Below are 17,463 nucleotides of genomic sequence, written 5' to 3'. Positions count from 1 at the left end.
GCCAAGCAGCTCAGGGACTGTGCTGGGATTCAGGAGAGCCGGGTGACTGGGTAAGTCCCGTAGCCTCATTTTACAGATGAGGAACCTCTGAATAGGAATGATTATCACAGCTAAAGCAATACTGAGCCCAGGCCCCAAGGGAGATTAACTATTCTTCATACAAATTACTACATCTCAGCTGTGTGATGTCCTGTTTTCCTTCCTTCCTGCCCTCTCCTACCCCAGCTCATTACGGGGCAAGGGGTAATACCCTTCTCCTTTATAAGCACTAGGCATTCTTACAGTACTGCAAACCAGGGCAGTACGTGGGCTGGCTTGTTTACAGCTGGTGGTTTGATATTTATACTCCCGGCACACACGTCCCTCTGTGCCGTCCGCCCCATTTTGTTAAGCTCCAGCATTACAGAGCCTTGAAAACATTGGTTTGGACGGCCTGATAACAGACAGATAAGATTTCATAACAATGATTGCAGAGCTGCTTTTGGAGGCTGGTCAGCGCTTTGATCCTTGCCAGCGGGAGCGAAGGACGGACTCAGTTCCATTAGTCTAACTTCCTCCCTTGCTTTCTGCTCCGCGCGTTGGCCGGTTTATCAGCGCTTTGCACAATAAAGAGGCGCTCGCTTCTGGGGGAAAAAGTTTATCAGCAGCAGCACCTGTCTCCAGCCCTGAGCTGGCACTGGCTCAGAAAGGCCAAGAGCCCAAAAGGGAAAGTTTACAGGCCTTTGAAAATACCAGTCTAAAGGAGTTATGCCCCCAGCACCCATGGGTTGCCCTAATCCCAGGGGATTTCAAACTACTGTCTTTATGCTTTCATTTTAGATTTTCAAGAAGGGGTGGTAAGTTAAGATACCAAGGCACTGTAGGCCAGCTACTTCTAGGAACTGTAGGCTAATCACATCAGCCACACTATCAGAGGCTTGTTCACCTGCACATCTACCAATGTGATATGCCATCATATGCAAGAAATGACCCTCTGCCATGCACATTGGCCAAACTGGACAGTCTCTACGTAAAAGAATAAATGGACACAAATCAGACATCAGGAATTATAACGTTCAAAAACCAGTTGGAGAACACTTCAATCTCTCTGGTCACTCGATCGATTACAGACCTAAAAGCTGCAATTCTTCAACAAGAAAACTTCAGAAACAGACTCCACCAAGAGACTGCTGATTTGGAATTAATTTGCAAACTGGACACCATTAACTTAGGCTGGAATAGAGACTGGGAGTGGGTGTGTCATTACACAAAGTAAAACTTATCTCCCCTCCCCCGTTCCTCACACATTCTTGTCAACTGCTGGAAATGGCCCACCTTGATTATCACTACAAAAGGTCCCCCCCAAGCTGGTAATAGCTCACCTTACCTGATCACTCCCCTTACAGTGTGTATGGTAACACCCATTGTTTCATGTTCTCTGTGTATATAAAATCTCCCCACTGTATTTTCCACTGCATGCATCCCATGAAGTGAGCTGTAGCTCACGAAAGCTTATGCTCAGATAAATTGGTTAGTCTCTAAGGTGCCACAAGTCGTCCTGTTCTTTTTGCGGATACAGACTAACATGGCTGCTACTCTGAAATCCTTCATAACGCTGCTACTTCTCAGCTGTGCCCTCAGGGTCTGGGGCCCTTGTTGCTTAAGCAGCATTCATCTACGGCTGCCCAGGACTCAGATTGCAGCATCTACAAACAGGAAAAAAACAGCATCCCCTTTGAAACCCCTTTATCAGCCACTGTCAGAGGCAGGATACAGGCTATATTGACCATTGCAAGCTAGGGGAATCCCAGTGAAGGCCTCAGTTCACATCTGGCAAGGAACAGCAAAGCCCCCTCAGCTTCTGGTTTACAAGCAGTGAAACCCAAAACTAAATATGTCTCCTTGCCCGTTGTTCAGCTTGCTGGATGCATTACGGATCAAGCTTCTTTGGAGGGATGGTGCAAGAGAAGGGGGCAGGCCGTTGGAATAAAGGGACTGCAGTGGGGGACAGCTCCCTCCCAGGTGACAGGAATGGGCTCCACCAGTAAAAGGGAAAGTGACTGATCACGTATCAGATACCCCTGGATTTTAAGCAGTTATGATCTTCACTTATGCAGCATTCCTTCCATGCCAGCTGAATTTGGTAGGGACAGACAATGGGTACTTGCAACTGAGATTCATTTGAGGCTCTAATACATGTCCACAAAAACCCATTCACTTGGGTAATAAATGGAATCTCAGGTGTGCCAAAGACTGAATGGGTCCCAGCTACCCCTTCACACCCCCAGTAACCCTTCCAGGTGAAGACAGAGACAGCAGCAAGCCTAGACTGCTGCCGGCGCCGGCGCTGTACCAGATCCATGGAGAGGGGCCTCCTGCCATACTCATCAGAATTGTGCTCATACATAACGCCTACAACCCAGTGTTCAGTCACCCTCCGAGGGCCACGTAGGATCCACAGCTCCAGAGGAGTCAGGGGAGAAAGTGCCTCTCAAAAGGAACCCAACACTTCACCTTACGTGGGTCTGTGGCAGAAGGGATCCCAGGAGATGCACTCAAGAGACCTAGGTTCTATTCCCAGCTCTGCTATTAGCCCATAGGGTGAGCTTGGGAAAGTCACTCTTCATCAGTATGTGCCTCAGTTTCCCCATCTATAAAATGGGGAATAATATTTACTTCCGTTGGCAAAGTGCTTTGAGATGTACCAATGAAAAGCGCTCTGTAAGAGCTAGGGATGATTATGCAATGCAAGCTATAAGCATTTGGGGATTCAAGTCCAACCAGCCTGAAGTCAAGGTCTGACCCCGTGTCTCCCAACCACAGAAATTTCTGCTGAGAGGAGCCAGTGACGGAGGCCGAAGGTGCATTACACTGCAGAGTTGCCCTGCCCTGATTGCTGCTGGCCTTCCAGGAGCTGAACGCAGGAATCAGAATCCACACAAGTGGGAACAGAAAAAGGAATTATCTTTATTTGTGAAGTTTGATAACAGACGGAATATTTCAATGCTAACCCAACAACATAGGTGATGAATACAGACTGTGTGGTGCGTTCGTCCGCTCGCAGGCGCCTAGTCGGAGAAACACTGAGATGGCTCGAGCACAAGGAAACATGCAGTGAATCTGCTCCCTGGCAGATCTGAACATGAGCCCTGCAATCACTCCAAGATTCAGCCCCGCCTCCCCCCCCCAGTGTAGAGACATTTAAAAAGAGACTAACAAAACAGTGTGAAATAAGTTAACTAGTCACATTTGCTCAGTTTCCAGCTTTAAAAGCTACCCCCTAAGTTGTCTTTGTTGTTTAAGAGGGTAAATAAAGCAGCCCTGCTGAGAGACAATGGGACAGGAAGCCTGTGAGAATAGCTATGGCATTGATCAATTGCAGGAAAGGGGGAGGGAGGTTCCTGCAAATATCAGAGGATTTCCCAGGAGCCAGACACCCCCTTTGGTGCCACAGAGAGGTGCTCCTGAGAGGGAGCACATACACCACCCAATCCTAGCTCTGTAAAGTATCTCTTATAGCTAGTGCATAACTGGCTTCCCACCCCTTTGGGTTGGATCAGGTCTCCTCTGAAAGGTCATTGAAACAGTTTCTCCCTGACATGCACAAAGCAGGGCAGGATGACAGGGCTCCTGGGAAGACACGGCACGCGGACTGCATCCAAGGTTCACGCTCACCTACATGTTCACCTACATGGAGACGTCAGTTCTCTCTTTAGCTCCCTGCAGGGCCTCCGACCAGAAATCAGGGAAGGTGGGCAGATGCACTTTGACTCCGGGGAAGCGCAGTGTCTGCAGACACACTCCAATCCCTCCCGTCCACACCACCTTCTCTCCAGATTAATTTTACACACTGCATAAAGTCAGCAAGACACCACACAAGTCACACTCCCACCTCGCCCTCCCTGCACCAACACTGAGATCTAGGACAAAAAAAAAGACCGCCAGTGACCAAAGACTACCAGCAACAAAGGGGCTAAAGTTTACAGGTAGAAAAACCCTCCCACTGCTCTTTTTTAAAAAAAGTGTGTATTTTAGAAGCTACAACTTAAGTCTGTTTCTTTAAAAAGTGAAGTAACTGAATTGCAAGGACGCCCTAGGATATTCTTAGTGTTACTTTGCAAAACAAAACATCCAGGTGATCTTCTCAGCTACACGTCACCTGACAGGAGAGAGAGAGAGAGAGAAGCCAGTTAGCCATTGCTGGGACGTCCCCAACCCAGGCAGTGTTATTTCAGACAGCTGCGGGGGGTGCTGCACTCATAGGCAGTACAGCCAGAGAGAAGATGGCCTTGTGGGGAAGGCATTGGACTGGGACTCAGGAGATCAAGGCTCGACGTCCAGTTCTGTCACTCTGTGTGCGCGGTGTCAGGCAAATCACTTAGGATCCGTCTACACAGCAGCAGGGAGGTTGCTTTCCAGTGTGGGTAAACAGACACTCACTAGCTCTGCTCGAGCCAGTGGGCTAGAAACAGTGTGGCTGGAGTGGCACGAGCTAATCAACGGAATACAACCCCCTGGTTCTATACAGATGTGGCTAGTCTGGGCTGCCGCAGCCACGCTGCTATTGTTAGCGTGCGAGTTCAAAATGGGCTCGCGTGGTGGTTCACTTGCGCTGGGAAGCACCCCCCAAGCTGTGGCGCAGACACACCCTAAGGCCTTGTCTACACTACAAAGTTATGTCGGCAAAAGTTATGGCCCTTCAATTAAAATCACTGTGGCGTGTTCACACTAGCGCCTTGTGTCGGCAGAGGGCGTCCACACGAGCAGCTCTTGCAGTGACAGAAAGCAGTGCCCCGGGGATAGCGATCCCACTGTGCGACTGGCTCCAGGGTGCTTTGGGAAGGGTTTGCAATGCCTCATGGGGCAGGGGCAGCGTCAAATGATGCAGGTTTCTCAATCCCTTCGTGCCGGGGCATCCTAGTAGATTGTCAGCCGCTTTTTCAACTGAAGTGGGGGGGGGGGGGGAGAAGAGGAGAGTGGCGTGGCAGGGGAGACAGCAGGCTGACCATCTTATGCTGAGGCAGGGGGAAAATGACCCCCCACCCCACACACACACACACACACACACACACACGAGCCCCTGGCTCTGCTCAGCACAGCAGTCTCTCCCAAAGCAGCCTGCTCTGCCTGCCTATGGTTCTGTGATTCCCGCTGGGAGCGGCATCCTGAGGAGCTCTGTGAGCTGTCGGTGCTGAGGGATGGCAAATCAGCGCAGCAGTCTGTCTCCCCCCCAACACCCCTTGCAGCAGCAGGCTGCCTGCTGTCGTGTTCCTAGTGCAAGGCAGACCAGGAGCATTCCACACTAATGATTTGCTCTTTGTTCCCCAAACAGAACACAGGCTCAGCTTCCCAGGGGCTTTGAAAGGGGAGGGGCGCATGCCTGCAGGGATCAAAACAGTGAGCAGAGCGGTCAGTGCAGGCATTGTGGGATCCTGGCAAGGCCAGTTCTGTGGACAAAACAAACAGCAGTGTCTACGCTGAAGCTTTGTCGATTTAAATTTGCGGCAAAAAGCTTTATGCCTCTCGCTGAGGTGATTTTATTTTGTTGGCAAAACAGCTGAGTTTTACGGCCAAAAGTAGCTTTGTAGGGTATACACCTCCCGTTTTGTCAGCAACGTAGTGTAGACAAGGCCTAAGTCTCTGTGCCTTCGCTCCCTCTCCAAGATAGAGAGGATCATCCTTTCTCCCACCTTTTGTCTACTTCAATTCCTCGGGGCAGTGACTGCGTTACTCTGCCACTGTGCCTAGCACAGGCGTTGTTACAACAGGCGATCGTTAGAGTCCGTTTAAGGCCAGAAGGGACCACCAGATCATCTAGTCTGACCGCCTGTGAATCACAGGCCACCAACGCCACCCAGCACCTGCACACTAAACCCAACAACCGAAATGAGACCCAAGTATTATAGCCCACCAGACACTAGACTATGACATGTCACAGGCGGAGAACAGGAAAGAGCGAGGCGTACCAGTGCCTGAGGCCCTGCAGTTGGGCAAAGGAGCTTAAGTGAGGACACTTTCCCCAGTATTAATGATTTTGGCTATTCATTGAGGGGCAAGGGTTTGGTGTTGTTTTTTTTTGTTTGTTTTTTAAACCAGTGTCCCTTTGATACAATGGCTCCGGATCACCAGCACATGGACCCCTGTGAAGCTGGAAGTACCCACTGTTTCCCATTTCCTCCCTCAGTCAGGGGCTTTGGCTGCTGCTGCCTCTCTGCATCCACTAGCTCCCAATGGCTGGCGCCAGACCTCACAATCCGTTACCCAGGGCTGGAGCAGCCTATGCTTCCAGCAAGAGGAGTTCAGCCGGCGGTGTTGGGGGCCAGAGCCAAGGCCTCAGCACTGGTTGGGAGAGCAAGCCACACCGCGTTCTGCAAAGTGCAGCCAGCTGAGGGTTGAGGTTGTTGCTGAGATGCCTCACCTGACCGCCCGCTCCTAGTTAGCGTTTCTCTGGCGGACGTTCTTGTCCTTGTGGTTTGGGGCGTTGCTTTTCCTAGGAAAAGGGGGAGAGAAGGCAGTGAGAGGAGAGCCAGGACTTCTTAGCACAACAAAGAAGAAACTGCCTGGCTGCGTAGAGAGCTAAGAGCCAAATCCCTCCCCACTGATGAAGCCCGGATCTAAAGTGGACAGATGTAAAGACAGGACACAGCAGGATACGGTTATGAGCCATCTGAACATGAAAGAAGTCTGCTAAGTTACTGTTCCCAACTGAACACCGTGAATAAAGACCACACTGATGACAAGCAATTGGAAGGCGTTTCTGGTAGCCTGTTGGCTCACTAGGGCAGTGGCTCTCAACCTTTCCAGACAACTGTACCCCTTTCAGGGGTCTCATTTGTCTTGCATACCCCCAAGTTTCATCTCACTTAAGAGCTACTTGCTTACAAAATCAGACACAAAAGTGTCACAGCACACTAGTACTGAACAATGGCTGACTCTCTCATTTCTACCATATAATTATGAAATAAATCCATTGGAATATAAATATTGTACTTACATTTCCGTGTATGGTATACAGAACAGTATGAACAAGTCATTGTCTGTATGAAATTTTAATTTGTCCTGACTTTGCGAGTGGTTTTTATGCAGCCTGTTGTAAAACTAGGCAAATAGCTAGATGAGTGGATGACCTCTGCGTACCGCCTGGGGTATGTGTACCCCTGGTTGAGAACCACTTCACTAGGGCAACTAGCCAGTTTGTTCATGCCCACAAGTATGCAAAGCACACCACTGCATCTGTGCCAGCATGTCATATAAGAAGAGAGTTGGTACTCACAGTGGTGCAGACCCTCCATCATCATCTTCAGGCCCAGGATCGCATGGTAAGAAGGAAAGAGAAAGGTCAGGATGCAGCCTTTAGCCAAACATCACGTCCTGTACACCCCACCCAGCCACCAATCCCTGACCCTTAAGAGCCAGCATTCTGAACAGGCCATTCTCTAGAGACTGCTGCATGATTACAGGTAAGATGCCATCCCATCCTGAGCCTCCCAACAGGCAATATAGCTGTTGCTTCACCAGGGTATAGGGATGTGAATTTAAGGGCCAGAAGCAGCAAGAGCTGTATCGTTCCGAGGTGGTCACCTGTTTTTTGGCAAGTAGTGGGCTTGGCTGTCCCAGGGATGTCCCTTTATGGGATCCCTGAGGACCAATAGCTGCCGAGGACAACTAAACTCCTCCCCCAACCCAGGGGAATTCTTGTACCACAGTAACTGAGGTGGATCTGAAGGCCACACTGCTGGGGATCCGTGAAGCAATGGCTGGGCAGCTGTTTACCAACCAACAGTCAAGGCTGGAGTGTAAGCAGCCTTCACAACTTCAGTGTGCTGGGCACAAAAAAAAAAAAAAAAAAAAAAAAAAAACAACCCTCAGCCACTCCCAAGAGGTATTATTCCTCTCTGGCACAGAGCTGGCGTGACTTGCCTAAGTCAGCAGCAGAGCCACAATTACACCTGTTTCCTGCCTCAAATACTGCAGCCCCGTTGATCCAGCCGCATGTCCCAGAGCCCAAGCACTGACATTCACAGACCCTGACAGCAAGCGAAGATTGCATTAAATTAAATAGGAGACTTTCAGGGAAGTGGGGGGAGCATCGGAGGTACTGTGCCCCTGCCCTATACACATTCTGCCAAACACCGTGCTCTGGCTACAGCAACAGCACTGTAACTAGGGAAAGACATCTCTGGTATCACCTGACTTGCTCAGACCTTTCACCAGTTCATTGGAATCTGCCACCCTCTAACAGGAGAGGGCTGTGTGCCATCATTTCCATGGTCCACACTTCCCCCACGTGCTGCCCAGCGGTAAGGCCCAGGGTACTGCAATTACACGCAGCTGGTGAGAGGACTGATGCAGAGGGACAGCTGGAACTGTCTCTTCCACTTACCATGTGAGGTCCCACCCAGCAGCAGAGGAGGGAAGAGAGCGGAAAGATAATGCCAGCAGGGACACTGCTCACAGCCATGTTCTCCACCATCCCAGAAACCCACCATCACATAACCTTCCAGGCCAAGCCTTTGCGCTCGCTCATGATAAGCTTCTTGCAATTCCCTTCATCAGAGGGCCAGAGTTTGAGGCATCTTTTTACAGAGCCAGAACTGACTGGTCTGCAACTAGTTTTTAGGAATTTATAATCCCCCCTTCAGAAGTTCTTGGTAACGTCTGCTCAAGGGTTTCCAATCAGATGATCCACAATACACGTAGCTGAGTAATTTATTCTCTGCAATGTGATTGGCTACTACCAACATGACATCACTGTGCTAGGAAGAGGTGAGGAGGATCTCAGCCTTCTGGCTATGATCAGGGATGAGTTTAGCCAACACCTCCAATCAGAGGCCGTATCTATCCCTGGCTGGGGCAGGAGACACTGAGCAGAGCAGTTTTCCCCCTTAACATCTGATCAGAAACCCCTCCAGAAGCATCTCTGCAAGTGGGGAAGCCCCCTCTGAAATCAAGACACTTTCATCCCCACCCTAATCAGAACGGTTACACCCATATGCTGCAGAGTTCCTGGGATAGACACGACCCCTAAACCCCAGAGTCCGACGACCCCAGGTGCACCTTACCATCAAGAACCTCATCCGGCTTTCTCCTTTTCTCATAGATGAAGATGATGGTGACAAGAACCAGCACCTCGGCCACAATGCCCAGGAAGGGCCAGAGCGCTGCCAGGCGGCTACGAACCCGCAGGCCCACGACGGCGCCATCGGTGCCCAAGTCGTTGGTGGCGTTGCAGAGGTACTCGCCCGGGTCCTTCTCGATGTCCAGGGTAGCAACGCGCAGCTCCGTCTTGTTCCCGCTGGACTTCATGATGAACTGCTCTGTGCCATTGATGATGGGCTGGAAGCGGGGGGAGGAAGCGAACGATCAGGGGCAGCCTCTCCTGACTGTACTGCTACCGATTCCACCCCACACAGACCCGCCTCGCTCACTGAGGCGCCTCTGGAGCTGCCTACCTCAGAGTTACAGCTCCAGGTGAGAGAGAAGCTACCCCGCCTCCCCACCACTCCTCCGGGAAGAGAGGTCCCCCAAGATGCTCACCTCATTCACACCGTCTTGGATCTTGTACCAGGTCCACTGACTAACAGGAGGATATGAGTTACACTTGCAGATCAGAATACCAGTGTCCCCCTCGTTCCCATGCTCGGATTTCTTGTAGGCCGTCACGTGTGGCTTAACTGCAGAGAAAGGCAGCTCAGACAAGAGGAATTTGGCCAGCCTGCGTGGGCTGCGAGTGCTGTAGGCCAGCGAGCCAGCGTCCTGGGCAAAGTAGCCATAGGCTTGTACGTCAGTCTGAGAAACAGGCCTCTGGCTCCCATCCCCCAGCTCTTCTCTCAGAAGGCCGAGCATTCAAGGTGCTTCCCAAACAGGCGATGAGAGATTCATGGCTCAAGACCACCTGGTCAGCTGTTAGATGTCTTCAGCCCCTGTTCATATATCCATGGGGATCATTCCCTTTGTTCAGAAGGGCGGAGGGTTGATGCGCCTTTGGTTCTGCTTCCCCAGGCAGCCACTGTTCCGTTTACAAGCTGCTTGACACTAACTCTAGAAGCTGCCTAGTAGGAATCTATCCCATTCCTTCCCCATTTACTACCAGAAGCAGCTGTAAATTGCCAGAGCTGAGAGAGCACATCTGCCCACGCCCCTTACCCAAGAGGAGATACTAAAATAGTTACCTGTCACGTACACAGTCCTACTCACAGGGGGGTTTGTTTCGAAGACACACTCGTACACCCCTGAGCTGTCTGCATTCACCTCCCCTATTCTGTAAGAAGAAAGGGACATAAGCAGGGAGATTTAGGGGATGTCATGGCCTGTCACACTACCAGGAGCAGGGAGACCATCCTGTCATTAGTTCAGAGGCTGGAAAGGAACAGCCAACTCCAGGCTGTAGGAAGCAGGGCTGACCTTTTACCTATGGGCAAGAGACATAGGCTGACTTTTCTGCTTAGGCACTTGAATTGGAGCTAAAAAATATTTAAGCCCATCCATATGTTTAGCGGAAGCCCCAGTACAAGCCTTCCCTCCCCTGCTCCCCCATGCCCTTAACCTGTACTGGGCCTAAGGTCTGTCAACTCACGGAATTGTCCACCCAGGCCAGATTGCTTGGTTTTAAGTTCCTACCCAGACAGATGAACCTGTAAACCCACCATCCACTCCTTCCTATCTATGCCCCCTTCACCCACCAAGGGCATGTCTACACTGCCGTTACACACTCACAGCTGGCCCGTGCCAGCTGACTCAGACTCATGGGGCTCGGGATGAGAGGCTCTTTGATTATGGTGTAGACATTTGGGCTTGTGTTGGAGCCCAGGATCTCAAAAATTGCGAGGTGATCCTAGCCCCTTAGCCTGAGCCATGGAAGCCTGAGTCAGCTGGCTCGGCCTGGGGTGTCTAATTGTAGTGTAGACACATCCTAGGCAATCAGACTGAGTTTTCTTTACTCTGCAGTTAATGAGGAGCTGTGAACAACAGGACAAAACTAGTCAGCAAAACCAAAGTTCTGAAGCACCAGAAGTGAGGTTGTATTCAGTGTAAACTATCTCCAGCATGCTCCTCTTTCTTTCAAGCAGCAAAGGCCTCAGAGGCTAACTTAAAATGAACTCAGTGGCGCAAAGCTATCACAAGACGTGCAACCACAAAAAAAAGTGAATAACCAAGTTAGCAAGAACCCAGATACACTGTCCCACCTCTCATGTGACACATCAATCCCATGACCACTCTGCAAATCAGACAGCTAAAGAGGCAGCAGAATGGGTTTAAAAGAAAGTTACTGGGGAGTGGCTGCTCAGTTCCCGTTCAGAAATGCCCACCAAGCCAGGGCTGCACGTGGGGCAATGCAGCGGATTTCAAAAGAAAGAAAATCAGATCAGGGCAGAATAATCCCACCCGAATCCAGAACCTGCCGTTTGTGTCTTGGGGGGTTTGCAGCGACAGGATTTGATAGATTAAAGCTGCCTCACAACAAACGCTCGATTCTGCACCGTGGTGATGCCCAATGCGGGGGGCCGAATTTTAGTGCTGTTATTGCACAGAGACAATGGGCAGTTTGTTAGTTCTGCTGCACTCGGAGCTTTCCCCCTTCCAAAAGCCACTCAAGCTAAGGAATTGAGGTCACATGAGGGAGGCTGGGTTAGAAATACTTTAATCCTTGTTCAGCTCCCTGTTGCTATGGGGAGAGAAGCACGTCAGCTCTGCCGTACAAAAGGACATGATGCCTCTCTGGCTGACTGGGCCAGTGCCAGCAGGGGCTGATGGTAACGAGACTGGAAAGCTTGTAGCCTCGTTACAATGGGGCTGGTATTCCAGTTCCCGCTCCGTTGTAACTAACAGGGCAGCTCTCTGGGGACAGCGGACAGGACCCTGGAAGCATACCAGAGGAGGACTGCGCAGGAAAATCTTTCCCGACTCAAGTGCAGACAAACAAAACATATCCTGGAGTCTCCTGCACCACATGTGGCCCTCTCCAGCAGCAGGACCGTTCACTTCCTGTCCAGAGAGTGGGAATGCTGGCTTGGTTTGTTTGAGTGCCTTCGAACACTTGATTTTCATCAAAGCTATTTCCCAAAGCTTATCACAAGGAACCTAGCTGTCGCGGTTCTGCCCAAAGTCAACAAGGCAGACAAGTCAGAAGGAATGAACTGAGGGCACTGGAATACATACATTTAAATATGCCTTTTGCCTACTGGGCAAGTCCCAGTCTCTCCATTGGTGTGAGATGTGACAGTTGCCAAGTTGGGACCAGAACCTCATCTCTCAGGCCCCGACACACACAACACCTCTATACAATGCTGGAGCACTAAAATCCCACCCGAACTTTCCCAGTCCTGCAGAGGACTTCCTGGCCTTCAGGATAAGTTTTAGGACTCCAGGGCTGTATCTGAGCACCCCCTGACTGCACTCACGATTGCCACTTCAGGCCAGGAAATCCAGCAGCAATCCTTTGAATTGTTGCATGAACTCCAGAGTTTTATCACCAGACAGTCCATCCCACTGCGTGTTCAGGAGGGATGCAAAGTCAGAGGCCAGATATGTAAATAGCCTGAGGCCATGTTACATCTTGTACTGCTATAGTTTAGAAGTGGGAGGAATTTCCTCTCTGGGGCGCACTGGCACGGAGCTTGGGTGTAATGGGGGTGGGGAAAACAAGTAAATTTCCCTGCTCAGTGCTTTAGAAGGCAGGTTTTTTGATAGCATGAGTATGGTCAAGTTTTCTGCAAACAAGGGGGTCCTGAGCCTCAATGAATCTTAGTCCTGATAGTCCTATTCTGTTATTGTCCCCAAGGTTGGATCCTTCTCTGAAGTACCTGCCCTATGTTCATAGTTAGTTCCACAACATTGCCATTTGGGTCTGGCTGACCTGAAGTATCAGCTGCCTTAGATATAACTTTTCTTGGGACAGACCAGAGCAAGAACAATATCCCTTCTGCCCCTCCCCCATGCCCTCAGACACCTACTTGTAGAAGGTATATCCAGACGTTTCCTTATCTGATGTCAAGATCTTGTCTCCTTTCTTCCACATACGGCCCATGATCAGAGACTGAGGGTTGGTCATGTTACAGGAAATCACAACATCCAAGCCAGAAGTCACATTTGGGGAGGTTTCTACAGTGGGATCTGCATTCATAACAAACCTAAGTTACCATGTGGCATTTATAAATTTCAGCAGCTGTTTCCCCTGCCTTAGGACCTTTAAAACAAAGAACATCTATATCACTCACCGTCTCCATCCCAGCTTTTCACTTACCCTCACAACTTATAAGTAACTGATAAATGGTAACAGCAAGGGAGGGTGCAGGAGGAGTCAGACAACCAAGTCTTGATCACACTTGGGAAAAAGGCAACTATGTTCTCCTCGCACCCCTTAGCAGAGCAAGGCAGAATCACTCTCCAAACCATCTCTAGACAGTTTGGAGCACCTGTGCTCTCAGGAGTAGTTGTTTTTAATAGTCCATCACAGTTTTCCATTGCATATTTGAGCAATTACAAGGGCACAGTTCTATAAGCAGTGTTATCATTAACTCCATTTTTTCATACCTGAATCTGTCAGGGTTTAAGAGATTTAATTTCACCTGGTGATAGAACAGAGAGGATCACAGTCCAGTCCCTTTTTTGGATGGAAACACAATGCAAGTCTGTGAGACTGGAATCCAGCCTGCACATCTGAAATCAGTGTAGCTTCATTGATTCGTGTGGATTTACACAAGTTTAACAGGAGAATCAGATCCTGACTCTCCGAAGTCTGACAAGAAAGTTGATCTAACCTGTTGTCACACAGCTAAGCGATCACTAGAGGAAAAATTCTATTCACAGGGAGAGGAAAGAGTCTCTGGGAAACCAGTTCAATCAATGGAAACTATTAAGCAGCCAATATAAAACATGAGGTCTTCTACTCTCCCACCCCACCCCAGCCCTCTCTGAAGAAAGATTTCACACAGGGCTGAAAAGCACTTAGGATGGTAAAAAAAAAAAAAAAAAGCTAAGAACTACTCCAGCAGTATTGTCTTCCACTGGATTTCTTTGCATTAACTAGAACATTTGCATCACCTAGAACATACACAGCGAATGCTACTACCATTTAGTTCCAATGATTTCAAGAGCCAAGATACCATCATTTAACCAGTAGTGAGGTTAAATTTGATTTCCATGCATTAGTCCAAGTTTCAGCTACTGAGAGGGAAAAGATCTCTTCTAGCTCAAAAATTGGACTTTTAACTCTAAGTGAGAGAAAGTTTGGTCTCTTCCACAGTACAGATAACTACAGTCACACTATCAGTGTCACACAGACACATACGGCCATTTCAAAAACGGTTGTATCACCAGAAACTAAAAAACAATTTGATGCCCATAGCTCGTACTGCTAGCAAGGAAGAAAGCATAAAGCAAGACTGGTCACAGGAGCAGAAGTTGGAAGGAACTGTAGGGAAGGGCTGGTTTGTCAGTGGTGGTTAAGGCAGAGTCTACCAGCAGAATCAAGACTGAATTCTGCAAGTCAGCATTGGGACACCGGAGGTATCTTAGGACAAGCAGCACATTCTAGTTCTTTGGGCTCTGAAAGGTACAGGATGGTCAGACCGTGTTTTGGTTGGGAAGTCACAACCCTTTTTGAGCAGGGCCACTGTGGATCAAATCACGGACGGTGAAGGGGATCACAGGAGGGTAGGAGTCTCTCAGTTCTACAGCCAGGATGGGAGGGTGAGGAGAGTTTTCAGGAAGTCACAGGACACAAGTGCGGGGGACAGACCTGGCAAAACACTCAAGACATCACAGCGTCTGAGCAAGTGCCAAGGTCTCAGTGCGGCCACTCACGTTCGATGACAAAAACGTTCGCCTGGGAACGGATCCACTTGACTTTGGGGCTCTTCGACAAGTGGTTGCGGTCGGGGTCGTTGCTAGCCCGGCACTCATATGTGCCCGAGTCGTTGATAGTGAGGTTTGCGATGTAGATGGTGCTGGTAGAGTGCAGGTTATAGGTGGCGTTGATTTTGACACGGTCCTGCCGTGCGCCATCCCAGAGCTGAGCATAGGTCTCGTTCCACTCATCTCCCTCAAACCACCATTGGATCTCAGGGATAGGATTGCCAAGAGCCTCGCAGTGCAATTCCACACTGTCCTCGGTCAGTTTCTTTTGAGACAGTGGTGACTTTATAAAGCCAGCTATGAGTTGGAGAGGTATTAGTGCAAAGCATTAGTGCAAAGAGAGAATTCAGCCACACAGATTTTAGCTGTTTTAAGAAGGTGAAACACATTATTGCTTCAGGCAAGCACACCTCCCCCCGACCCCACGTGCGCTATAGCCAGCCACGCTGTTAGATATAGCGACCCAAAACAATGCTTTCCACCAGCTCTGCTTGTCTGCATTTTACAGACTACTACCGAACCAGAGCCCCCAACCAGCAGCGAACAGGGAGCTCACACACACTACTCAGAGTGGCGCATGCAACACAACAGCCACTGTTTACGCACCCTAGCACAAATGTGAGGACTTTCCATCTGCCCTGCATAGCAATGCTACAAGCCCCTGTCAACTTAATGTTGAGCACGGAGGTAAGTAAGTGTTGCCATAGGGGTGCAAGAGAAAGAAACCTGGAAGCGTGTCGGAGTTCTTAAATAGTTTGGAAACAGGACCAGGTATATATTTTTTTGCAACAGAATGCGCCCCAGCCACAGAATCTGAGCTTTGATTTTTAAAAGCAGCTAAGTTTTTAGCCCTTACAGTTGTAAAGGACATCCCCCACATGCGAACAGAGAAACCGAGGCAGTGCTATCTGCCCAAGCATGCAGAGAACCTAGAAGAGGGAGGCAACAGCTATCCCATTGGGATGGCAGGGACACTGACTCTGGAACCTAAAGACAACACGGTTAAATACTCTGCTGCTAGTGGTGCGCTTACCCCTCACTGTTAAATGCAGTGCTGGATATTTTGAGAGGAACTGGTTGGCTAGCACTGAAGGTTACAGTGGAATTAAGAGTTTGACCCCCTCTGTGCAGGCCCAGAAGCAGGAGGTAAAGAGGAAGAGGCAGTCCCTTCCCCAGCGCCAAAATATCAGCATCTTGGGTGCCAAGACCCTTCCTCCCAAAGCTTCCAGCCACCTGTCATTCATAAGGCTCAAGGCACTTTGAAGGTGGGAGGCACATCACCCCCCCCATTTTGCAAATGGGGAAAGAGACGTCAGAGTTTTGGAGGTTTTTTTGGGTGGGGGAGGTGAGAGAGAACATCACTAGCCAAGTTCAGTAGCACAGCTGGGAATAGGACTCTAGTCACCTGCTTCCAGTCCCATGCCCTATCCTCTGGACTGGGTGAATTATCTTCGTCACATTTAATTCAGTTACAAAACCACCCCATGTTTCTGGGAGTTTACTGGAAGCTGCCACAGATGTTTCGATGTGCTGCTGCATGTAATGTAAGTGAGGGGGCCGTGCTGCAGAGTTTAGACCCAGTGTGCCACAAGCCTATTACATAGCAGGATGGCTTTAGTACAGGGGGTGGCAGCATTTCCATTAGGAAAAAAACCCAAATGATTTCAGGTGATCATAGGAGAGGCACTGTCTCTTTTACTGAGTCAGGAGCCTACTTATGCCACTGCCAGCTTCCACACTAGAGCTAGCAAAACTGATTTATAAAGTGACTTCCAAAATTCTTCTCACCTGGAGAGTGATTATTCAGACAGGCAAGTGAGATGTATTATTACATTAGCCTTTTGGTGTAGAATGGGCAAGAAAATTTTGTACCGGGGCTAGTGAATTATGTTGCATTTGAAAGGCTACAAACACCCTAATCTGAGCCGTCTGTTTACATTTTCTTTTTACTATTACAGCATATGTGCAGTGATATGGTTTCTCTTATCACGGTCCAGATTCTACTCCTAGCTGATCCTACAAAGAAGCCACAGCCCTGTGGGATATGACTATTATGGAAGTGAGGATGGCTGCAGGATCACAGCGCCAGCAGAAGAGATCAAACCCTTGATTAACCACAGATTGGTAGGAAAATGGATCAAAGGCATGAGATAAACTCATGTGCATACATATGGGTAATTCAAACATAGCTGAAATCCCTCCCCTCCCCTTTAAGGTGATTTGGCGAGTGCCCCAAATAACCAGGGGAATGCGTCAAGCATAATTTGCCATTAAAAAGATACTCTCTATTTTGATAACCAGGAAAGCAGGCATTAATCAAGCTATTCCAGGTATTCACAATTTTAAGCATGTTTGGATCAAAACGAAAAAACAAACATCTCTAGGTTAGATGAGATTAAGAATTTAATGTAGAATTCGGTCAGTCACTCTAAGTCTTCTAAACACTCTACAAACTAGCTAATCCCTACATTACAATTGGGAAAAGCGAGGCAGGAAGACTGAATGACTTCACCAAGGCTAGAACAAGGGTGAGAGTTCTATGAACTCAGACCACCGTTTGAGCATTAATCTATCACACTAAAAAAAACCTTTTAAAGACTCCATAATGTGAGCTTTTCAAGGGTCTGG

The 17,463-nt window shown here is 49.2% G+C and overlaps 1 protein-coding gene across 1 annotated transcript; it reads right to left on the bottom strand.

The window, feature by feature from the left end:
- Positions 1–2,926: 2,926 nt before the first annotated feature.
- Positions 2,927–15,151, bottom strand: BSG (basigin (Ok blood group); the record flags this gene model as incomplete). Its single annotated transcript, XM_007072197.4, has 8 exons — positions 2,927–4,138; positions 6,398–6,469; positions 7,253–7,277; positions 9,042–9,315; positions 9,517–9,653; positions 10,152–10,240; positions 12,933–13,092; positions 14,785–15,151. Coding segments are annotated over 7 exons (1,110 nt in total), but the record flags the coding sequence as incomplete, so codon positions are not given.
- Between the last annotated feature and the right edge of the window lie 2,312 nt (positions 15,152–17,463).

This window comes from Chelonia mydas, chromosome 25, assembly GCF_015237465.2.
Source record: "Chelonia mydas isolate rCheMyd1 chromosome 25, rCheMyd1.pri.v2, whole genome shotgun sequence".
Lineage (NCBI taxonomy): Eukaryota > Metazoa > Chordata > Testudines > Cheloniidae > Chelonia > Chelonia mydas.
Note: the sequence above shows the minus strand (reverse complement) of the source record. Positions and strands in the feature narration are given on the sequence as shown.